The sequence below is a fragment of the Corvus moneduloides genome, chromosome 8 (assembly GCF_009650955.1).
Source record: "Corvus moneduloides isolate bCorMon1 chromosome 8, bCorMon1.pri, whole genome shotgun sequence".
NCBI classification, from domain to species: Eukaryota; Metazoa; Chordata; class Aves; order Passeriformes; family Corvidae; genus Corvus; species Corvus moneduloides.
This window is the reverse complement of record NC_045483.1, coordinates 474,561-499,036: the sequence shown is the minus strand read 5'-3', so window position 1 is coordinate 499,036 and position 24,476 is coordinate 474,561. Positions and strand designations below refer to the sequence as shown.

The 24,476-nt window shown below is 53.0% G+C and overlaps 1 protein-coding gene across 1 annotated transcript; it reads left to right on the top strand.

The window, feature by feature from the left end:
• The first annotated feature begins 1,001 nt into the window (after positions 1–1,001).
• Positions 1,002–19,523, top strand: PWWP2B (PWWP domain containing 2B). Its single transcript, XM_032115992.1, has 3 exons — positions 1,002–1,168; positions 7,242–8,889; positions 18,998–19,523. Exons 1-2 carry the CDS (start codon positions 1,002–1,004, stop codon positions 8,869–8,871), a joined length of 1,797 nt encoding a protein of 598 aa, XP_031971883.1. The 3' UTR covers positions 8,872–8,889; positions 18,998–19,523.
• Positions 19,524–24,476: the final 4,953 nt, after the last annotated feature.

The following is a 24,476-nucleotide window of genomic DNA, read 5'->3' as shown; positions in this document are numbered from 1 at the left end:
TTTGGGACTGGAGCATCTCTGAGATGAGGAGAGACTGTGGGAGCTGGGCCTGGTCAGTCTGCAGAAGGGAAGCTGAGAGGGGATCCCATCAATCCATACAAATATCCTCAAGGGCTGTCAGAGGATGGTGCCAGACTCTGCTCAGCGGTGCCAGAGACAGGACAAGGAGCAACGGCCAGAAACTAAACCACAGCAAGTTCCAGCCCCACATGAGAAAAAACTTCTTTCCATGGAGGGGCAGAGCCCTGGAACAGCTGCCCAGGGAGGGGCTGGAGTCTCCCTCTCCAGAGACATCCCAAACCCTCCTGGACACGTTCCTGTGTCACCTGCTCCAGGTGACCCTGCCTGGGCAGCGCCCTGAACTGGGTGATCTCCAGAGGTCCCTTCCGACCCCAGCTATTCTGGGATTCTGTAAAGGGTGGTTATGAAGGTAAGTGGGTGCAACTTTTCAGAACGTCGGAATTCAAAGGAAGCTGGAGCTGAGTGTGACAGTGCGCTGATGTCGGGCACGGGCTGGGTTTGCCGGCCCTGCCGGCGGAGTGACCCGGCTCCCCACACGGGGAGGCCGCGCTGAGGCGGCGATGGCCGCGCCCCCTGGCGGCCCCGCCCCGCGACTGGTTCCGGGCCCCGCCCCCAGGGTGGCCCCGCCCCCAGGGTGGCCCCGCCCCAAGAGTGGCCCCGCCCCCATGGTGGCCCCGCCCCGTTCCCGCCCCGCCCGCTGGTGCCGGTGCGCAGCTCGGCCGCCAGGTGGCGCGAGGTGCCGGTCCCGCCCGGTGCCGCCCGGTCCGAACAGACCCCGCCCCCCCCGCCCCGCCCCGTTCGCCCCCGCCCCGTTCGCCCCCGCCCCGTCTCACGCACGTGCCCCGGAGCGGGGCGGTGCTGTGACGTCACGCCCGGCGGCGGGGCGGTGCTGTGACGTCACGCCCGGCGGCGGCGGGCGCTCCGTGAGGTCACCGCGCGGCCCGGCCCCAGCGGCCCCGCCGGCGGGGAGCGGCGGGAGCATGGCCGAGGCCGGGGCGGCGGCGGGGGACGCGGCGGGGGCGCCGCCGCCGCGGGTGGGCGCGTGGGTGCCGGTGCTGGTGGAGCAGATGGTGAACGACACGCTGGTGGTGACGCTGAGCTGCGGGGAGCGGCGCTTCACCGGCGTGCTGCTGGACTGCTCCAAGAGGTGCGGCCGGGGATGGGGGCACCGGGGCCACGGCGGGGGCGGCGAGCGGGGCCGGGGCCGGCGGGGCCGCGCTGCCCCCGCGCCCTTTGTTCGCCCCGCGGGACAAAGCGGCGGGGTCGGGACCGGCCCGGGGCACGCGGCGGGGCCGGAGTGGTGCCCCCGCCCCGGGGCCGGTGGGGCCGGACCGGCCGCGGCCCCGCACGTGGCCCCGGTGAGCGTGTCCCGGACCCGGGGCTGGACCCGCCGACCCTTCGCGGCCGCAGCCTCGCTCACTGCTCTCCCCGTCCTCTCTCCTCGCCCGGCGCTCCCCGAGCTCCCCCTCCCGTACCCCCTCCCCACCTCCCCGGCCGGGCCCCGGGGCAGGCGGCGGTTCCCGGCGAGGTCCCGCGGCGTCGCCCGGGTTCCCGCTGGGCTGTGGCCGCAGCAGCCCCGGCCTCGGCCCCGGCCCTGGCCCTCGTCGTGGCGCTGCACTACCCGAGTTTCTGCGGACCCGAGAGGGGCATCTCTCCGACCAGGGCACCCACAGGCTGCGGCTCTGCCCGGCGGGGACCCTCGTGTGTCGCACCTGCCCGGCTCCGGAGGTGGTTTTACGCACAGCGGGGCAGGTCCGGCTGTCCGAGCGCTGTGGCCGGCGCGGTGCTGGGCTGTGTTTCTGTGAAGAACAGGTTTGGTGCCTGTGTGCTGGGTAAGGGACATGCCAGATCAGTGCTGCGTGGGAGCACAGCAGCCTCATCTCTCTGATCTTTCCTCCGAGGTGTGTGGGGCAGGACTTCTGAGCTTCATTTTCATCATTTATTCAATTTCACGTGGGTATCCTGGAAAATTTGAGCCAGATCTTCAAAAGCATTCGGGCACCTAATGCTGCACAGAGTCCATAAACCCACCCTGGAGTCTGGTCCCAGCCCGAGCAGTTGGTGTCCCTCGAGCCCCCTAAACCAGCTGTTTCTGCCTTGTCACATTTCAGTTGTCTTTCTCTGCAGTGACACTTCTTTTACCTGCTTTTTTTTCCACCCTAACCTTTTTCCATTATTTGTCTTTCTTCTTCCCTCTGCCCCCAGTGGGTCCAAGGAACAACCAGATGGGTGTTTTTCCCAGGCTCTAAGGCAGCTCTGCAGCCCAGTGCTGCCCCAGCTCTGTCAGTGGTGACACTGGTCTGTGCTGGGTGGTAGGGGGGCAGTGGATGACCAGCCCTCTGAGCATTGGGGCTGTCCCTGAAGGTCGATGTTTGTTCTGTGGCCGTCCCCAGGTGCCGCATCCTGCCCGTGGTGGTGCCAAGCACTGGCTGGCCTGTGCTGACCATGGTGGGGCAGGGAGGTGCGCTGGGCAGCACAATGGGAGAGCCATAGCCTCTGCTTGTGGCTCTCAGGAAGGAACTCTCTGTGTGAGGCAGGTACCTGGCTCCTGGTGGTCCCTGGGGACTTGGAGTGAGCACTGCAGTCATCCCAGGTCTGGGGTGTGGAGGGGAGGAGAGATCTTGTTCATCCTACAGCAGACCACAGGAGTCGGCCTGGCAGTGACTGGAAGGTGAAGGTCAGGATGTGTCCCAAAGGCAGCAGGAATTTATCCACTTGGTGCTGAACTTGGAGTGCCTGAAACGGATATGTGGCAGAGCTGTTTCCCCTCCTGCTGTTGCCTGGCTGATGGAGCTGTGTCCCACCAGCTTGTCCCTGTGCAGGGGTCACCCATGCTCTGCCTGTATCCCCTGGGCAGTGAGATGGGACTGGCAGGAGAAGAGCCACCAGAGCAGGTTGTTATAGCTGCATGGGAAGAGATTACCCCAAAAGGGAGGGAGGGCCTGTATAGTGGTTCTTCAGCTTTCTTTTGTGGTTTAAAATGGTTTCAGCATCACACAGTAGATGAATCTGTTTTACTTAGTTGTGGCTGCTGCATCCCTGAAAGTGTTCAAGGTCAGCTTGGACAGGGCTTGGAGCAAGTTGTCTAATGAATGATATCCCAGCCCATGGCAGGAGAACTGGAACTGGATGATTTTTAAGGTCCCTTTCAATGCAGACATTCTGTAATTCCATGATTGTTTCTCCTAAGCTGTAGCGAGTGCTGTGGGGAGCTGAGCAGGAGGAAGGAAGGCCTGCCACCCTGAGCACCCAGGGCACCCCGTCCATCCAGGTCCCAGCTGGATGCCTCTGTTATTTTACCACAAAGGCAGGTGCAGGTTTGAACCCTGAGCCACCTGCCCAGGTTTGCAGGGGCTCAGCCCGTGGGCAGGTGTGTGGCCAGCAGGACTGCCTGCCCATGCCCTGCCCGCTCCCTGCCTGTCCCCCCTTCCTGCACTCTGCGCCTTTAGGACTGGGGGGATGTAGAGAACACTCATGCCTGAGCTTCCAACCACTGGGGAATTATTTGCAGAAAAAAGTGCTTGTGTCCTTCCTATGTGTGTCCCTTCCTGTCCCAGCCTGGATGATGCAGCAAGCACCAGGGCCTGCCCGGTGACTGGCAGTTATTTGCTTCCAATAAACTGGCTCTGCTCAAAGTGAGCTCCATAGTGTACATGCTCAAGTAGAGATTTAAATGCATTTTGGCTGCAATTATAGTGGTTTTGATAACAAGATTTGGTAGTTTTACTGCAAGTGAACTTACTTTAAAAGTTGGGTTTTAATTATGCAGGGGTATAAATAAAGGAGGATGGCATCTTCTGTACCAAGCAGAGACTAGATTGAGGTAACCGAGTCCAGTTGGCTGCAGCTGCCCCAGAAAGGGGGATTACAAGCAGGGTGAAATCCCATCAGCAGTATTTCCTGCTGCTTTAATCACAGAATCCCAGCATGGCTTGGATTGCAAGGGACCTTAAAGCTCATCCTGTTTCACCCCCTGCCGTGGGCAGGGACACCTTCCACTATCCCAGTTTGCTCCAAGCCCTGTCCAGCCTGGCCTTGGACACTGCACACGCTGTACCTGCACAGCACTCCTGCCCCTAACCTTCACCTCAGGCACCTTCATCCCAGCTGAGTGGGGTTAGGGCTGCAGGACCAACAGTGACAGTGAGTTGGCAGAAGAAATAACATGAACTTTGTCCTGATTTGCACACAAAAGTTGGGGGGTGTAGGGAAGGGTGGTGAACTTGGTGTTTTTCCTCGTGGGAAAAGTGAGCTTCTCCTGGAAGACCGGGTGTGTCAGATGAAGTGTCTCTCATTCTGCTGTGGATGGGAACACACTGGCATGAAATCCTCTTACAAGGAGCTCTGCCAGCCAAGGAAAGCAACTTTGGGCTGGGTGAGGGCAGCGCCAGGGGCTGTGGGCACGGCAGCTGGCTCAGGGTAGGATGGAACCAGGTGTAATTGGCCTTCTCAGGGGGCTGCAGGAGCCTGGTGAGCTTGGTCTGTCAGTGCATCCCCATGTGGAGTGTGCAGTGGGGGGGGATAGAGGAACCCCTCTGGAGTGTGCAGTGGGGGGGGTGGATAGAGAAAGCAAAAGCAGCCCTGGGCAGTGGCCGTGGTTTGCTCGTGCTGACCGGGCACTGCGGGCGCCTGGCAATGGCTGACAAGGTGAGAGTATCTGTGCATGGCCTCTCTGGAGCTATTTTCCTCCCCCTGTGCCCGAGATGTAGGGCTGGCATGCACTATGTTTTATAGGGAGGTGGGCAAGGCAGCAGAGCTCCTCCTTCATCTGCCTGGAAGGGGTGTGGAAGGTGTGGGAGAAGCATGGTTCCTCAATGGAACTGCTCTCTTGGCCTTCGGAGACACTTCCAGTACAGGAGCAGTCCTGCCATGTCATGTGCCATAGTGGGATTTCACAGAGCTCATCTCTCCCCACCTGGCCATGGCCCCCCAAACAAGTCATTCCATACCTGGCCATGTAGAAGGTGCTGCCACCAAAACTTAACTCTAAGTTGCTTTGATTTCCAGCATGTCAGTTTGTGTCATCCCTTGGACAAGGCAGGTCATGTCTTCTCCCAGAGTGCTGGCACTGGTGCTGCTACACAGTCATGGAGTCATTGAATGGTTTGGGTCCGAAGGGACCTCAAAGCCCATCCAGTGCCACCCCTGCCACGGGCAGGGACACCTCCCACTGTCCCAGGCTGCTCCAAGCCCCAGTGTCCAGCCTGGCCTTGGGCACTGCCAGGGATCCAGAGGCAGCCCCAGCTGCTCTGGGCGCCCTGTGCCAGGGCCTGCCCACCCTCCCAAGGAACAATTCCTTCCCAATATCCCATCCATCCCTGTCCTCTGGCAGTGGGAAGCCATCACTCCTTGTCCTGTCCCAACAGGCCCTACTGAGAAGAGTTTGTCCCCATCTTTCTAACAGGGCTCCCTGCTGAACTGGCGCCTGGCACAGGGTGGCAGCTGGGGAGGGCAGTGGCCTGGGGTCTGTGGGCACGTACCATAGCATGAGGCCGTGTCCAGCCCAGCAGGGTTACAGTGTACTGGTACGTTAATGTTACAGGCACAAACCATCCTGTGAGTGAACCTTTGGGTGCTCCAGTTCTGCCAGGCAAAGAGCTCCGTGCCACTCTGGAGGGTACAGTGACCTGCCTGCTCAGAGCCAGGCTGTGGGAGTGGACAGGGGCCCTGCACAAGCAGGGGGAGTGGGCTTGTGTCTACATGAGGAGTAGTTTTCTGTTGTGACCAAGTCATGCAATCTCACTGCATAAAATAACCATAATTTATAGCCATCGTTTCATTCAGAAATGGTCTCACTTTGGATTGTGAATGGTACCGACATCCCTGTCTGGCTGTACGCACTGTACTGGCTTTCTGGGCTGTCATTTAAAGACGCCTACATTTTTGGTTGTCTCTGTTTAAAAAAAGCTTCTTAGAACAAACATATTTTATTCCAAATTGCATGATTACAACAGCTTAATCCTTTCCCGGTTAAACTGTCATTTAACAGCAGGTTCTTGCACTTTTCCAGTAATGGGGAAGGACTTTGGAGGCTCCTCTCCATCGGGAAACCCACGGCAGTGGCTTTGTGCTGCTCTTGGTCAGAGGTGTGGGACTGAGTGGGTGTCTTCAGCTGCTCTTCAGTGCCCTTCTGCTAACACTTACCAAAGTGTCCCTCTCTGTGACACCACCAAGGAACTCCTCCCTTGCCTCAGGAAGGGTCCTTCCTTCTTGGTGATTGGAAAGAAAGCAATGGCTAGCAAGGAAGGGAATGGGAATGTAGCATCCAAAACCCACTGGTATTTGGCCTGTACCTGTTCTCCATTCCTCTGTCTCTTCTTCGTGGCTCTCCTATACAACATTTCATTACTATTAAAGAAGCCCACATGCTTCACTGAGGGTGTGTTCTCTGCAGAAGTGTCTCTGGAAAGCCAAGGCAGTGAGCACTGCCCAGTCAGAGTCAGTGTTTCAGGGCAGAATCTGTCCCAGTGCTGTGTTAGCGTAATATTTCTAATGCCAGGCCAAGAGCATAAATTCATAAATTTTGGAGACATGAATTGCAGTTCTGAGTTTCAGCATTTCAGAGGATTTGCTTTTGCCAATATCCAGGCAAGATACTGTATCCGGGCTTTGGTGGCCTGTAATGAGACTTGGCATTGAAGGGTAGAATATCATCATTGTTAACCTTGCTGCTCTGAAGGAGCAGTGGATTCCTTATGGTAGCAAATACAGCTGTAGATGGAGAGACCAGGGAAGAGGAGCAGTGCTGTGTCTTGGTGAACCTGTGCAAGTTATCCACCCAAGGCAAGGTGTTCAGGTTTAGAATGAAAACCTGGAAAATCAGCCATGCATCTACAGCGAGAAGGGCAGCTTCATAGCTCCCTAGGCTAATCCGTATCACATCCTTCCTCTGGCCTTGCCAGCCTGCTGATGCAGTAAACTGCTTTGTGGGATAAAACAACTTCTTAGAGTAAAACTTTGTGCAACGAGTTCATAGAAATACAGGGTTTGATCCCTGTGCCTTTTTTGGGAGAAGAGTAGGACACCTTGCCAAATTTATGCACTGCTGTTATTTTTTTTCAGTGACAGAATTGGCTGCCTGGTCTTAAAAGTCGAGAGAAAGTGTTGAGTTCTTAGTACTGAAGTTGTGGGAGGTTGGGAATTTTGGGCTCCCAGAGAAGCACCTTTCAAAGCTCCTGACTCTGTTTCTTTCCCTCCCTGTCTTTCTTACCCCATTGTAGGTCTGGATTGTTCTGTCTGCCATCCTCCTTCCCCAAGCATGAGGACCCCCCCGCTGACACCTGCGCTAACGGAGCCGCCGAGGGCAGAGGTACCGCTCAGGGCGAGCCGGAGCCGCGGCCCGCCGGTGACCAGCCCGCCAAGGGCAGCGGTGAGGAGCAGGTGCCGCCGCTTCTGCCGGCGCCGGGCAGCCTCCCGCCCTACCCGCCGTACTTCGAGGGAGCCCCCTTCCCCCGGCCCCTGTGGCTGCGGCACACCTACAACCAGTGGATCCCGCAGCCGCCGCCACGGACTATAAAGAGGACGAGGAGGCGTTTGTCACGCAACCGGGACCCGGGGAGGCTCATCATGAGCACCATCAGGCTGCGGCCCAGGCAGGTGCTCTGCGAGAAGTGCAAGAACACGCTGAACCCCGAGGATGCGAATGCGCCGCGGCAGAATGCCAAAACCAGGAGGAAGCTGAGCATTCAGGACAAGGAGCAGAAGAAGCACAGCGACTCTGACTACATGGAGAAAAGGAACAAAAGAGAGAAGAGGGAGGATGACAAGTTTTCTGGGGAACTGGTTCATCGAACGCCAGTTATAAAAATATCCTACAGTACTCCACAAGGGAAAGGTGAAGTGGTAAAAATCCCTTCCCGGGTTCATGGCTCGGTCAAACCATTCTGTCCAGAGCGAGTATTGCAGAACGGAGCCGGGGACCAAGAGGAGACCAGGGACTCTGAACGGTGTCAACAAACCAAATGTTTAATGGACAAGTCAGCAGGCAGCCAGCTTGCTTCCATTCCAAAACTGAAGCTCACGCGGCCAGTGCATTCCAGTGTGGATGTCCCACCCCCAAAGATACGCCTGAAGCCCCATCGCATCAACGATGGTCAGAGTGTTTCAATTTATAAGGCAGAACTGATTGACGAAATCAATGTCCTTCAGAACAGCAGGGACTCCAATCCCGGAGCGTTTTACAATGATGAGTCCACCGACAGAAGTTTGGCTGAGATATCTTCAGGAAGTTCAGGTGAAGATGATGACTTTAAAAGGTTTCCCCAGGGTAAAGATGGACATGATAACTTGGCTTTCCTCATGAATTACCGTAAAAGAAAAGCAGATTCTTCTAGTTTATCGGTGTGTAGCAATGACAGTCTAGATGAATCCAAGTCTTCTAGTTCAGAAGTGACATCACCAGAACTGGGTGACTTTTTGCCTGGTGATGATGCCTCCGTCTCCTCATCTTCAAAAGATGAGCGTAAAATTGTGCCACCCCTGACAGTCAGACTGCACACCCAGAGTGTATCTAAATGTGTTACAGAAGATGGAAGGACTGTTTCAGTGGGGGATATTGTCTGGGGTAAAATTCATGGGTTTCCGTGGTGGCCAGCACGTGTTCTCGACATAAACCTCAGCCAGAAGGAGAATGGGGAACCTTCGTGGCGAGAAGCTAAAGTGTCATGGTTTGGTTCTCCAACAACTTCGTTCTTATCTGTTTCAAAACTCTCTCCTTTCTCGGAATTTTTCAAACTGAGATTTAATCGCAAGAAGAAAGGGATGTACCGGAAAGCAATCACAGAAGCCGCGAAGGCAGTCGAGCACCTGACTCCAGAAATACGAGATCTCTTAACACAGTTTGAGACATAACTTTGCCTCCAGTATCAGGTGAGTGATTGCTAGACTAATGCTTCCCATGAAAAGCCTCCTGATGCATTTTAAACTCTATTCCACTATTTGTTTGCATTTGTTTTTCCATTAAATCTGAGATTGACAACTGTGAAACTTAAATGCTTGGCTGTTAGTTGGTGAGGATAATTTCAGAGGTGGTGAGAAGCTTTAATTTCAAACTCATTTGGGAATCGTGGGAATTGGAGCCCCTATTCCCAGAGGGAGATGCAGGCCAGGCAGGATGCCGTCAGGAAGCAGCACCGCCTGTTCAAGGAACTGATAAACCTGTAGTCCTGTGCCGTTCACAGCTGGGATGCGGCAGGTATTGAAGTGCTTTGTGTCAGAACTAACCCTGTTAAGAGGTTAGACTAACAGCTCCTAGCCTTTCAGTTTCCTTGGGTCAAAGAACTGAAACTTCCACTGGAATTAGGATGACATTTATCATATGTATGTGCTGGTGCCCAGCAGTTACCTGTAACAGTTCAGGGCCCTTGGGGGCCCTTTGTTCCCCTCCCTCTGATCCCTCTGGTTTGGATTTCTTATGAAGGCCCTTTATGGCTCCTCAAAATGGTTGTACCAAAAACTGTCTTTGGGGAACAGTATTTCAGTATCTCTCACAGTACTTGAGGTTTGGTTTGTACCTAAATTTTCAGTGTTTCTCTGGGGAATGGCCTGGATCAAATTAACTTTCTTTGGGCTTCACCTGTGTGTGAGGACATCAGGTGGGAATGGAAACATGAGAGCTGATTCTTTGTAATGGATGGGGATGGGTTTCCCTTTCTCATCAAACAGTCTGCCTGGGATGAAAATTTGGTACCTAAAAATACAGGATGTGGCGTGACTGGGAATAGAAGTCCATGGGAAAATCCAGTGACTTGGATAAAACCTGGAATCATTTCACAACCTTTCAGTCATCACTGTCCAGACAAGACCTCATCTGTGATGGTATTAGACAAGGGGAGGGATGAACTTTCTGTCAAAAAAGCAGAGGTAACCACTAGGAAGAGCCTTGTGTCAAAGGCCATGCTTTATGCAGTGTGGTTCGTTATGTTGTCCCCTTGAATGCTCTGCTCTGTTTCATGCTTGAAGGACCCTGAGTGAGCAAGCCAGTGCTGCTCCTGTAGACTCTGCTCTTTATCTAAACTGTCATACTGCAGTGGGACTGGGATGGTCAGTGCTCGTGTAATCCTGATGGGAAAATGGGGTTTTATTCATACCTTCTGTCATGGGACTTCACCCCTTGCTTGGGTGTGATGAAGGACTTGCTTTGCTTGGGTTATGACTCCATCTCAGCAAGCCTGGCTGGAGTAAATAACCAGAGCGTGGTATGTTCGTGCTGCGTGCTCAGGGTGTCTGGACAACTGCAGCAGCAACATTTCAGCTTCCTTCTTGATCTTGCCTGTAGAACTGCTGCTTAACTCTGGCTAAAGATTTTATTATATCAAGAGTGTTTGGATTGGACCCAAATTCCTATTAGCTAGATCAGGAGTATAAATAAACCTGCTGCCCAGAATGTACTGTCCCTGCCAGTGGAAGAGTCCTGGCCAATCCATGGCTCCTGTCTGGACAGTGCTTTGGTTAAAGGAGCAGCAAACTGCGTCCTCTGAGCTTCTTCACCTTGTGTGTGAGCAGTATGGGACAAAGGTGGTGAATGTCACCATCATTCCTGACATCTGTCCTTGCCCTTGTGGGTCCTGGGTGGGCTGGCACAGCCCAGCTGGAGGAGAAGGGACAACTTGAAGAAGCAGCGAATGCTTCAGATCAGACAGATTGGCTGTGCCCGTCAGTCCTTGGGGAGTAGGAAAGCTATGGCCAAGAGGAGTTCCAAGCCCAGAGCTGGAAGTCAGAATGGGAGGATCTTGCCCACCACACATCAGCCCACAGAGAACACCGGCTGCTGGTACCAGCAGGACCCGGCCAGGATGGGGTGACAGGCTGCAGGGCAGGGCCTCGAGAAGCAGAAGCAGCCCTTGCTCCAGAGACACGGTGGGATCTGAGCTACAGGTACGGAGCAGGTCTGTAAACGGGGAAACAAGAACATCTGGAGAACATGTGGATAAGGAAGTGATAGGATGGCCTGGATTAGACCAAACCATTCCTTCTCTCTGTGCTCTCCAGCCAGACCTCTGCATGTGTATATGTGGGTATATACATTTGTCATATATCACTATTCTGTTGGCCTCCTTCAGCTGGCTTTCCACAGGTGATTTCCTGCCTTACGTGTCTGAGCTGAGCTGCCAACACAGTCTGCCAGGCTGAAGACAGCATGACAGTTGAATAAAGAACTGCAAAACCAGAAAAGCAGAAATACACAACTTGCCATGTTCCACATGTCACATTTACCTAGATTCCCAACTAGACCAGCATGTCTGGAGTTTTGGTACATCACTTATAAACCTGCTTATTATTCCAGAGAATTGTCTGTACCTAATTCTCTCCATGCAGGAGGATTGAATTTTGTTGCTTTGCTTGATTTTCCATAAGATAGAACTGAAATGTTTCCTTCAGCTGCTCATTGACTGTCCTTTCCTGAAGGACGACATGAAATGGTTTGGGCTGGAAAGGACCCTGACGTCCATCCCATTCCACCCCTGCCATGGGCAGGGACACCTTCCACTGTCCCAGGCTGCTCCAAGCCCCAATGTCCAGCCTGGCCTTGGGCACTGCCAGGGATCCAGGGGCAGCCCCAGCTGCTCTGGGTAACCTGGTAATACTGGATGGGAACACTATAAAATCCATCATGCTGGGGCTTCACTGGCAGCGGCACAAAGATTTTTGTCATCAGAAAGAGTCCATGAGGTGACTTCAACACTGACACCACTCGTGCTAATCCTGGGCACAGAAGAGGTTTGTGACTGGTGACACTTTCTATTGGGAAACTTCCTGTCTTCTGGCATGTGATCTGTTCTGCAGAGGGTAGTTACTGGAAAAATGTACAAACACTGCAGGTCATTTGTGGATGCATAAAACTGGAAAAATTGGATTTTTTTTTTTTTTTTTAACTTGGTTTGAGTTGGAAAAGCTGGTAGGATCACTTCTTCTTGTTACTGCTTTGTCCTTGGGGTTTCTTTGCAAAGAAAGTACTAATCAGGTAATGACGGTGTTTTAATTAAGTAAAACGAGTTTCTGGAGAAACAGCAGGCAGAGTAGCAGCCTGTAGAACTCAAACTTGTAAGACTTGGTTTAGAGCAGTGCCAGGAGAGACATGTCCACTCAGCATCTTCTGGTGCTGCTCCGTAGCTTCACTGGTGCGTGACATCAAGGAGCCAGCTCCAGGCACAAGGAAAGCAGTTGCCCCTGGCTTGGAGCGACAGATGTTTGCCTCGCCCTTAAGGAAACCCCATCTGAGGGCTGGGAAGGGGGAGCGAGGACCCCTGGGTTGGTGTCAGACACGTTTTATTGGGAATGAGCAGCTCCAGCTGTACCTTGGGCCGAGGCACAGGAGGGAGGGAGACCTGTGTTTCCAAAGGCCACCCTTCCCTGCACCAGGAATGCATCGTGTGGTGGGATCAGGGGCTTTACAAGGAGCCTGTGCTGCTCCAACCCTGCTGTGTGGGGAGGGTGTCCCTGCAGGGATGGGCCCTTGGCAGGCGCAGCAGGTCCTGCTGTGCCACAGGGCTGGGCCTGCTGCTCTGTGATCCTCCTGAGTGGCTCCTCATGGCAGATGCCCCCTCCCTGCACGCAGACATGCAGTAAAACGTCTAGGAAAAACTGCTGGTAGGTTTTCATCTACATCTCTGCGTGAAACAAGTTTACAAGATATGTATTCCTTTGCTTTTTCAGTCTGGAAAATCCTTTATTCTTCCTCTCTCTCCCCTGTCCCCAAACTATGACTGTGGAACCATTAAACTTGCAAATGCTGAAGGCTTTTATTTTAACTGCTATGAGCTTAATAAACCCTCAGTGTCAGTACATCAAGCCATCTATCACACTACTACTGTGTGCAGCAAACTCAGAGGTGGCTGCATGCTCGCTGTCCATAGAAACCACCAACGTAAAACCTGGAACATCACATTGTGACCTCACCCTCAAAGGTGTTCAGGGCTCTGTGGGTCCATGCAGCCAGCGCTGCTGCCAGCAGCTTGTGAATAACATAAGTCACTCCTCTTTTCCTCTGACCTCCTCTCTTCTGCTCTACCAGTGGCACAAAAATACTGTACCTTGATATAAAGTGGTGGGGATGGTTGGTGTGATAGCTGTATTTTTTCACACATCTGCCTGGTCCCATGGAATGTTTCAGCACAGAAGATGAATGCTTGAGATTTTTCTTGGCCTGCTTTCTAGATGCTTCAGTCCACTAACACCAGGCATCCAACTTAATTACTGTTTCGCAGTCTTCCTGCAAGCAGCTTGGAGTCAGCGTCTCTGCATGCTAATGCAAGGTGGGAGAACAAGTCCAAAATAGACTGTGCTGCATTTTTGTGTGCCCAGCACGGATGGTTGGAGCTGCACAACATCAGGTGACATCCCACTAATCTTCCAGTTCCCAAAAGCACTTGCCCAGGGACTGCCTTTGGAGACACCTAGATCTGTGCTGCCGCTCCCTGTCCTGCCATCCGTGGCCCCTCTCCATCCACTGTCTGCTCCCAGGCGTGTTCTTTGGAAATGCCACCAGGCCATACATTGTGCTATTTCTGGCTGCACCTGCGCTGTGCCGATGCCCAGGAATGCGATTGGCTTTCAGGAGCCGTAACTTCAGCTGCTGGAGGAGATTGTATCCACCCAAGGGCTTAGCAGCTCCCTTGGGAGCACAGTGAGCTGCTCCCGGGGCTGAGGGTCTTCAAGCTCCAGCTGGAGCTCCAGGCCTCTGCTGGTTGTGCTGGCCCAGCGTGCCCACAAGTGGACAGGGCAGGTGGGTGTCCCACAGCAGTGTCACCAGCCCACAGTGCACCCAGTGCCTGTAGGATCCACACAGGATCAGGGGCTGTGCTGGGGTCTCAGGGCAATAAATGGGAGAGATGTGCAGACAAAGAACCTGGAAACTGTTTCTCTGAAAACTATTACAAATAATGTAGAAACAAAATTTCTGTATGCCTGAATTACATTTATTTACTCATTTGGTTTTTGAACTCAAGTGGAGGTGTCCCAATTGCAGCTACAATTCCCCTTTTCCCAGCAAGCATGGAGAGCAGCAGGGTGGGAGCTGAGGGGCACTCAAGGGAGTTCTCTGGCCTCCCAGGCAAGACTCAGAGCTCATCCTGTCTCCATGGTACTTAAGCAGGTATTTGTACAATACTAAGTACCTCCAAGCTGCACTTACAGAAAGGCTACTTTGGTCCAAAAAGGAATAGGGGATTTTGGGGAACTTGGTGGTAGCTCTGTGTAGGGGAAGGGTGCCTGTGCTCTACAAGTGAGGAACAAACAGGATCTTCACACAGCAACCATGCATTGCTGGGCTCGTGGGGTTGGGTGACACAATGGGGTGACACAAATTGTAGAATCACAGAAGGGTTTGTGTTGGAAGGGACTTAAAAGATCATTTTATTCCACCCCCCTGCCATGGCCAGGGACACCTTCCACTATCCCAGGTTGCTCCAAGCCCCATCCAGCCCAGTGTTGAATATTTGAATATTTCTCATTTTCATGTTCAGGTGTGAAAGGTAAGACTTTGATCCCAAAAATTGATGTGAAGACTTCTAATATTGAAAAACATACAAGCTGTTGTTTTTCAGCCTTGACAGGTTCTGTTTTATCCATAAGTTGCCATCAGTAGTGCTGGGATCAAGGTGAGCAGGAGTGTGTGGGCTGAGTGACAAGCTCTGCCCCTGACTGTAAAACACTTGGAGAGCTGCTCACCTGTGCCCTGCAGACTAAATGGGCATGAGCTGGGGTGTGTGGGTTTTGGCTGGGGTAGAATTAACTTTCTTCACAGGGGCTGATTTGGGGCTGTGTTTTAGATTTGTGCTGAACACACGGTTGATAAAATAGAGATATTTTTGTTCTTGCTGAGCTTGCACAGAACCAAGGCGTTTCCTGGCCCTCATACAGCCGTGCTGGGGAGGGGCTGGGAGTGTGTGGGAGGCTGGGAGGGTTCACAGCCAGGTTACCCCAGCTGGCCCAGGGGATATTCCAGTCCATACGACATCATACTCAGTAGGTAAGTGGGGGAAAGAAGGAGGAAGGGGGGACATTTGGAGTGGTGGCATTTGTTTTCCCAAGTCACAGATGTGATAGGGCCCTGTTCTCCTAGAGGTGGCTGAACACCTGCCTGCCTATGGAAGCAGGGGTCTAATTTTGTTTTGCTTTGCTTGTGTGCACAGCTTTTGCTTTCACTATTAAGTTGTCTGTCTCAGCTCATGAGCTCTCCAGCTTTTGTCCTTCCAGTTCTCTCCCCGATCCCACTGGTGGGGGAGGGAGCAAGCGGCTGCGAGGTTCTTGGCTGCTGGATGGGGTTATACCACCACATGGGACCTGATCTATTTTATTTAAATCTGCTTGCTGCAGCTGTTTTGTGTGCTGTCTCTACCTGTACAGAACACATGGGCTCTGCATTAGCCAGATAATGAACTCTGTACATCCTGAGATTACGTGCGGCTGAAATAGGCTTCTCATGTGCGGCAGCAAGGACGCAGATGGGGCTTAATACCTCAGCTCCTGGAGGGCTCGTGCTCTCCATATCCACAGCCCTGTGCCTCAAGTCTGCAGCTCTTCAGTCAGCTGCAGGTGCTCTCTTGCTTCTCCTGGTGCTTTCTCTGATGGAGCAGGAGCAGCAGGACCCTGCCACGTGCACGGGCTACGACGTCTCTCTGGTGTGAGGGCTGTGGCTGTGTCTCCTGCGTGCCCCAAGGTGCCCGTGGGCAGCAGAAGTGCTCCCGTCTCTGCGGACACAGCGTGAGGTGCAGGTGCCCGTGCAGGTGAACGTGAGCTCACCTGAGAGGGTCACTGGTGCCGGAGCCGTTCCCACTGGGCCCCGTTGCTGCCCCGCATTAGCCGTGTCCTCGTGGCCTGGTCACTGCCTGCGTGTCTCTGGCAGGGAGGAGCTGGGCAGGTTTTAGTGACGGTTCTTCTCATTAGGCTGATGAGTTTCTAAAGGAGCGAATGCCTTTGCTGACATACCAGTTCCTGTTTCATCTGCATTAGTCCGTGCTAGTGCAGGATCAGCCAGCCTTGGTTTCTTTATAAAGTACATTTCCTGTGTGCTCTGCAGCTGAAGAAGTGAACTGTAGTAAATTGCTAGTTTGACTTCCCTTGTGAGTGATGACTTGGCTCTGTTTTGATGCAAGCCAATAACCTGAGCCATTTATTCATGTAGAAAACAGTCCTTTCCAAAGGCAGAAACCCTCAGTGCAGGATTTGTCATAGGGATGCTTGGATGATGGAGTTTGAGAACTCCAGTGTTGGAGAACGTAGCTGCCAGCCTGCTCAAGTCAGATGGATTCTGGTGCCTTGAGAGCTGGAGACGGTTCCAAAATCCCATCCAGTGGGCCAGAGATGGGGACCCCAGCTGCCACCCTGTTCTTCCTCCTGCAAGAGGAAGGAATGGGAAGGAAGCTGCTAGCAGCAGCCTCTCTGCACTTCCCCCAAGGAGAGATGGCTGGAGGAAGACTGATTTGGTGATGCTCAATTACAGCCTGCTGTTAATTGCTTTATGATTAGAAAATAATCCTCAAAATAAGCTGCTTGGGCACACTTGGGGTGCAACAACCTCCAAAGATAAATTGTCTTCTGCACTCCGCTGCTGCTGTTAAATCTGGATTTATGAATGGCTTTATTTGATCCAAAACTGCATTTTTTTTAATTATGAACAAGCACTTGGCTTCAGGAGCGCTGCCTTGGCTCTCCTTTGGACACCCAGCCTAGCACCCAGGCTGTCCTGACTCAGCCCACGTGTGTTGTGTTAGTTACTCAGACGTGGACTGAGGCGGCAGCAATACCTGGAACGTGGGGCTTCAGCCACTGCTCCATGCTGGAAGTGGGTTTTTAAACATAAATTTCTGAAGTTTTCCAGTGATGACGTGAGAGTGTACGAGGGGCTGTCACTGTGTGGTCCTCTTGGACACATGAAAACTCCTGCGTCTGCACAGACATCAGAGCTCGCTCGGGGGTGGCCATGCCCCTCGAGCCCAGCTGCAGAGCTCTGCTCCCACCTGGCTACAGGACCCCGAGCTGAATGCTGAGGTTCCAGCCTTCCAAGCCAAGGAGCATCCAGCTGTTTTAAAGCAGCTTGCTCTGTTGCTGGTAGCCCCAGCTTTCTGCTGCCACAAGAATCCCTGATATTTGCTCTCGGGTAGTTCCTGGAGCAGCTGAGGTTTGGCTCCAATCCCTGTCCCCATGGAGGAGCCCTATCTGCCCTGGCAGTGGCAGGACCCTTCCCTGGGACCTGTTTGGCATAGTACTTCTGGTGTGATTCTTTCTTCCTCCCAGTGAGAAATCCCAAAGAATCCAACTACCTGAGGGCTTGCTGTTACCTCCTCAGCCAGGAAATGCATTTGTTTCCTGTTTAGACAAGATCTTCTCACTCTGTAATCTGTCTCTAAAGGGTCAGTGCTTTCAAAGCCACTTGAGGGATATTGTTCCAGATCCCTGGGCCTCAGGAAGGCTTTCCTAGGTGTAAGGTGATAAACCTGCAAGTGAGTTTGTTCTGTGCTCTTGAAAGTCTCTCTGTTCATCAGAAGACAAATGAATATTCTCCTGCAAGATTAGGTAGGAATTTATACTCTGTTGACTGCAGGTAATAGAGCCCTAGGGTGAGATCTCCCAGTTTCTGCTAAATACTGAAGGAGTGTATGAAACCTGATTGCAGCCCTTCTCTGGAATACAGCTTTTGGGACAGATGTTCCTGGTGTATTGAATCAGCTCTTTGCATTCTCCATTGTGTGGGCAATGCTGCGGATCATTCTGGATGCTGAGTCTGAGTGAATCAGTGTCACTTTGGGTCCCCTGCCTGCAGAAGCAGTGCTGCTGCCGTGTCAGCAGCTTTGGAGATGTGATCCTTTTTCTCTGTTTGGTGGTCTTGGTTCATTGTGCTCTGTAAGTCACAAACCTCAGCTGGGGGTGGTTTGAACATCTTTGGTCTGCTCTTCCATAGTGTTGATGCTGTGTGCCAGGAACACAGATCCAAGCTGGTGTCTCCTGCACTTCCAACTCAGCTGGAGTTGATGTGGCACAGACTTAGGGCTGGTCATATTACTGGGCTGCTGGAGCTGCATTGCATTGGAAGCGAGGTGCAGTGATGCTTCTGCAGCTGGTCAGTGTGGGTGGAGGTCTCCGTGCCATTCTCTCACTTGGTTCTGTATCACCAAGTTGTTCCATGTGTCTTCTGGTTTCTTCACTTGAAGGCAAGTGGATTCTCCTCTTGAACTCTTCCAAGGCTTCCACACTGTAACCTGGCTTACAGGGCCAGTGTAAGTCCCTCCTGCATGCGGGGTACAGCTGAGGACTTGCCTAGTTTTTGCTGGGCACGTCATTCTCCAGGAGCTGCACCTTTCCCAGGTCAGTAGCCCTAAGCCCAGGGGACTGGGAGCTGTTTTGAGGGCCAGTGACAGCAGTGTGGCATGTGAGGCCAGCGAGGGACACTGGCTGTCCCAAGGGCCCCGCGGTGCCGCAGCGTGTGCTCCTTTCTGTGGGGCAGGGGAAGGGGAGCCTGCAGGGGCCCTGCGGGGCAGCAGCTCCAGGGGACGGCTGCTCTGCCTCGCCCGGCACTGGGGCCAGGGCACTGCAGCCACGGTCAATGGCTTGAGCACTTGCAGGTACTTAGGAAAGCTTCTGTACGGCTGCTCTCAAGGGGAGAATAATCCTATTTTGTAGATTGTGTTCGGAAATGGAGGCAGATGTTCTTCACGTGGCGCGCTCCGTGGGGACTTGTGGCAGATTAACCTACAGTAACCCACCCGAACAGGGACTTCAGAGTCTTTAAGCCAGACTGAAGATTTATTATCGTCGCTAAAGTTCATATCATGTTGGTCTTGGGGAAAATTCCCACTCTTACTTTGGGTTTGTTAACCTGGCAGCTTCCTTCCCAAGCTGCAGCCGCTGCTGGTTCTGCCTGCTGGGCCAGCTGGGAGCAGGAGAATTCCTGGCTATATTTAGAGGGAAGCCAGAGCGTGTGCCTCGCCGCTTATGCCGGTCCATCACAGTAACCTCTCCCTCTCTGGCTTTCTTCAAGGTAACAGAAGACGAGCACAGCTGTTCTCCTAGAGGGTCACCGAGTCTGTAACACCCTGACGTGCTCCCAGGAGAACCGGGAGGCCGCCGTGCGCACGGCACGAGGACGTGGCTCCTGGTCAGAGTGCTCCGCGTTCCATCCGGGACAGGTGACAGGCACCGGGACGCGGAGTTGGGAGGCTCTTCTGGTGTGAGGCAGGACAGGCTTAAGGATATCTTACCCTAGTATGAGAATTCGACCAGTCGGACAGCAATGAACTAGGAGAACAGCAAAAACCACAACTCGGAATGTATTTATTACTTAAAAGTTAGCTATTCTTGATAAAATTCCCCAGATTATTGCTGCTGCTTATTTTACTTACAGATTTCACACACTTGTTAATTTTAAAGCTACCGAACTTTTACTCAATACTGTACTCTGAGAAATGTAATTGGGTCAGGACATGCAATAGAATGAAATCATTGTAGTGTCTTAAGTACAATGGACTCACTTTGTGTCTATTAAACCTTGGAAGATGTGCAACACACAACAACGTGGCTCTCATTGCATGTTAAAGCTTTCTCATGTTGTTTACTGCAGAGCAGAGAGAATCAATGGTTTCAGGTACATGAACAAGCAGTACTGGTGACTTGGATGTCTTTGGGTCCTACCCCTGTGCTTTCCCAAGTCACCTGGAAAAGCAGCACAGCCCGGGCCTGCCCTTGCTCTGTGTGTAGGGTTAGTGCTGAGCTGCTGCCTCCAGCCAGGGAGGGAATCCGTGTGCTGAACTGAACGTGAACGTGAATATGAACTTGCATGCTCACACTCAGTGAGTGTGATTTAAGGCCCTTTGAACGTGTTGTTGGACAGAAGGATCCTCTCCCTACCCACGACCAAGAGGTGATGCACGATTCTAAACCAGCAACCAAACAGCCTTTTTGCCAAATTCAGAGTTCAAACGCTTCACAAACTGAAGTGACCTATGGACAGGATTTTGGAACTGTATCAGTTAATTTTTTGGGCTTCTACTAGTCTAGCCTTTCCTTGGATTCCCTCAGTCCAGAAACATTAATTTGAGGTGATCTGTTGCTTCTGGTGCTGGAGAAAACAGTTCTGAGTGTCCCTGCTCAGTAAAGTGTTGTCTGGCTGACGGAGGTTGCCTTGGAGCTGCAGGATCTCTGCACCGATCCTGCTTCCTGTCAGCTGGATCTGCTGCAGGGTGAACTCTGGCTGAGTTAGAGCGAGCAGGTCAGAAATCACACAGGCCCATGTTTTCCTGGTTTGTGCTGGTTCACGTTGTGGTCTTTGAAGAAGAGAGGTCAGAGCTTCCCGTTTCAGCAACAAAGCATCACAAGGAGAGCTCAGCACCAAAACCCTTCTGTGCTGAGTCTCAGTCCAGCACTCACTGAGGGAAATCTGCATCCCTTAGAACAGTGGGAAGGCTGTGGTGTACAACATGAAATGTCGAACCAGGACAGCTGTTTGCCGAGGCCCATTTTGGTCACCTCTGCAAACAAATCAATGAGCTTCCTGTTTTCCAAAAATAAGTGCAAGAAGGACAGCAGTATATAGCAGGAGATGTGTTCCTGCACCTTGTGTGAAGCCTTTGTGCAGTGGTGTTTACCCAGGTGCCCGCTGGGCCCATCCCAGGCTGGCAGAGGAGCTCCTGTGCTGGGAGTGCTCCTGCTCTGGGAGGAACAGCTCTGCCTTTCTTAGCTCCTGCCTGTCTGGCCTCAGGGGCTCTTTGTGAGGTTTTTTTCTAGCATCTTCTCGAGCTAGGCCTGGGCTGACCTGATGGCTATGAGGTGGTTTTTGTGTTTTCTGCTCACACAGTTGTGCATTGTACAGAATTCCTGCCCAGAAGTGCTGCCAAGCGTTTGGCTGTAGCATTACAGCAGTGAGCTGCAGGGAGGTACAAGCAGCCTTCTGTTCACTTAAAAAGTAATTTAAAGAGGCAAACAAAAATAACCAGGACCCTACTCCTCACTACTCCCAGGAAAAGCACTTGTCTGCTCCCATCTCTTGTGAAGGGCTGCTCCATCCCACACGTGGAAAGGCTGCTCCCAGGCTGAAGGAGATGCCAAGGACGGTAGGTGAGTGCTGGCCGCATTCCTGAGCAGGCAGCCCATGGCACTTGGGTCCCATGAGCAGGCAGGAGCATTCTTCAGACCAGCTGTTCAGTCTCTGCTGGGTGTAAGGGAATTGTGTGATACCTCACGTGTGGGGCCACTGATTTTCTCTAGGCTTGGGTCATGAGATGGCTTGGGAGAGTTTGCTCAGGTCTGGTGTCCATCCTGTAATGCTGGAGTGGTCCCCAGGGTGGAGTTGTTTAAGGGGACGTCCGGTTTTTCCCCAGTGTGCCTGCACTAAAGCCCCTGGTGCACATCAGCCCTGCCAGCTGTGTAACAGCACAGTGAGACCTGCTGGCCTCGCTCTCTGCCCCGATGGATGGGCACGGATTGGCACTGGCAGCTCGTGCCGGCATCGGCTCTGCTCCTCAGGGCCGATGGGGGAGTGAGTACCTGTATCCATGCCAGAAACCTTCCCTGTCCTCCCCTGCAGGCTGCTGTGTCCAGGCAGGGCTCCTGTTCTCCTTACACCTGGGTGTGTGACATTCCTGACATTGCTGTGCCCTGTGGAGAGCAAACAATGGGCTGTTCCTGCCCTAGGCTCTGCTGCTGAGAGCTGAGGGGAAATGTCTGTGTCAGCAGGCAGGAGGTTCCAAAGCTGGTTTGCTGCCCTTTGTGCCAGGGGCTGGGCAGAGACCCTCCTCCAGAGAGCACTGGACAGTTGGTGTGAGAGGTCCCCTCATTTTTCCTGTCCCTTGTGATGCCCAGTGGTCTGACAGTTGTCTGTCTGTCTGTCCTAACACCAGCTGAAAGAATGAAACAGAGGAGTGGCATTTCAGTGCTGCATGTGAGTCACTGGATTTTTGCCACGTTACTAAGAACTGCCATGGAGAGTTCCAGTAAAAACATGGTAGCAGAGAAAATGTGCTTGGGAGGCAGGTGAGTGCACGGGACAGGGGTCCTGCTCGGACTTGGTGGCTCAGTGCCAGAGGTGGGTTAAACCCTGGCCTTACACAGCACCAAACCACAGCCTAGCTGTGGGTCTGTGTGGGGGCTGCTGGAGCTGCCCCACTGCTCCTCGGTGAAAAGATGACTCAGGTTTTGGCAAGGCTGAAAGGATGAATCTTCTAGCAAATTGCTTCTTTGCCTTGGCCATTATGCAGATAAATGAAAACAATTTCTCAGCAAGTGCAAATGCGTAAACCAAGAGTACAGTGTTGGTTCATTTCTTAACTGGTTTAAAAAAGCTAATGTGGAAGATTCTAAATATCACTCTTAATAATGTGAGATTGGAATGGCTTCATTCAGTCTTTTACCCTGTCAGAGTAAAAGTTGCATTGGGTTAAAAACCTGAATCTAACATTCAGGAATAGTGAGTGATCTACAGCATTCTCTGTGCTGTCCATCCAGTCCCACCCTCTGCCACAGGCACGGACACCTTCTGCTAGACCAGGTTGCTGCCAAGTCTCATCCAACTTGGCCTGGAACACTTCCAGGGATGGGGCAGCCACAGTTTCTCTGGGCAACCTTTGCCAGGGCTTCACCTCCCTCACAGGGCAGAATTTCCAGTATCCCATCTGACCCTGCCTTCTGTCAGTATGAAGCCATTCCCCCTCATCCTGTCCCTCCAGGCCCTTGTCCCAAGTCCCTCTCCATTACTCAAACCAATACCAAACCTATCAGTATTTTTGGTAATAAGGCTCTTTGCTAATATTCTAAATCTATAGATTAAATTTTGGAGTGGTGGTGGGCAAACCATCATAGCGCCTGCTTTTGTCTAAACCTGTGATGCTTCCCTAAAGCTTCTCTTGCCGCTCTTCCAGCTGCAAGATTTCTGTTCTCTCTTCCCTCTTTGGGCACTTCCCAGGGATCCTCCCCCTCGCCATTGGAGTGGGCAGGGAAAGCCGAGCTCTGCGAGGGGCTTCCAGTGAGGGGCTGCCTGCACCCCAGCACCATCCTGCTCTCTTCACCGAGGTGCCTCTTGCTATTGCTCAGGAAGTCCCCACACCTCCCTAAAACACCTCATACAGCAGAGCAGCCTTAAAAATAAGAACAAGTGGGTTTTGGGAGCAGTGTCCTGGCTCTCAGGTACACGAGCAGCTCTGCAGCTGGAGCTGGGCACCACTGCCCACAGCAGGGCTCCTCCTGACCTTCCTTCTGCAGCATCAGCACTGCAGTTTCCCAGGCTTTCCCACTGACCTGACGTAAATGTTTCTTATAATCTGAGTTTGTGACATTTCAGCTTTCTTCCTACCCCAGTCCTGAATTGGGGAAGAAACGTCCTAAAGTGAGCAGGATGAGAATCCATCTCCTGAAGAACTCTGCCTTCGCCGCTGACGAGGCTGCGTGCAGGGAGAGGTGGTGCAGTGCTGAGCGTCTGGGTTCATCGTTCCTGACTGTTCCTCACTTCTTTCCTAACTGAGCCGTGGCCAGGAGCAATGTCAGCATCTCACACATTTGAACCGTGGCCCTCAGACTGGCCCTTCCAAGCACATCCAGTGCTGCAGGAGCCAGGGCAGGCAGGTTGTGCGAGGACAGACAAAGCAGGTGCCCACTGGCTCAGTCCCGTGCTGAGGACTGAAGGAAAGGCAGAACAGTTCCTCGGGGCCGTCCAGAAAACCAGAATCAACCAAGGCTCCTTCTCTGGTTGGGCACAGCCCATGACAGCAGCATCCCTCCATGTCCTTCAGTCCCTGCTGGCCCCATCTGGTTTCTATGGGGTTTTCAATCACTGCCTCTGGAAAAAATTGTCCTCACAGAGAACATGCTGGATTTTAGTAGCAGTTTTACCTTGATCTGTCCTCCTTGCCTGGCTGTAGCCTCACTGCAGTCATCCTTCCTGAGGCTGAAGTGTTCCTTCATGAGGAAATTGAGCTTTAAATGGGAAAATAGCTTCATCCTGGCAAAAGAGATACCTGCTCTTCTGGAATGTGAGAATTTTCTTATTTTACTAGATCTTCGGATTATATACTGTCCATTTTTCTATTCCTGCCTGTAGCAGAGGCCTTCCAAGCAGCCTCAGTGTGTTTTTCTCTGTGTCTCAGGAATTATGGCTCTGCCGTTAGACCAGGGAGCGACCTCAAGCATCAGTAGCCAGGTGAGACCTGGGGTCCCCCTTCCCCACACCTTTCTCATCCCTTGACAGGGATCCCCGAGGCCAGGGTGCCTGGATCATCACTCCAACTGCCCCCGCTCCCCACATCCTGGCGTGTCCATCCCTGCCTGCATCCTGGCGGGGTCCAGCCAAAGGCTGCTGGGGAGCCCAGCTCTTACTGGAGTTGATCCATTTTCTGTGCCTCCAGCCTGAGCTCTGGCTGCACAGGAGGGACCAGCCTGGACACAGGGAATGGGGTTGGCTGAGCATCGCAGGGAATCAGGCATGGGTGCCCAACTCTCCAGGGTGGCTCAAGCAAGCACCATTAAAGGGCAGC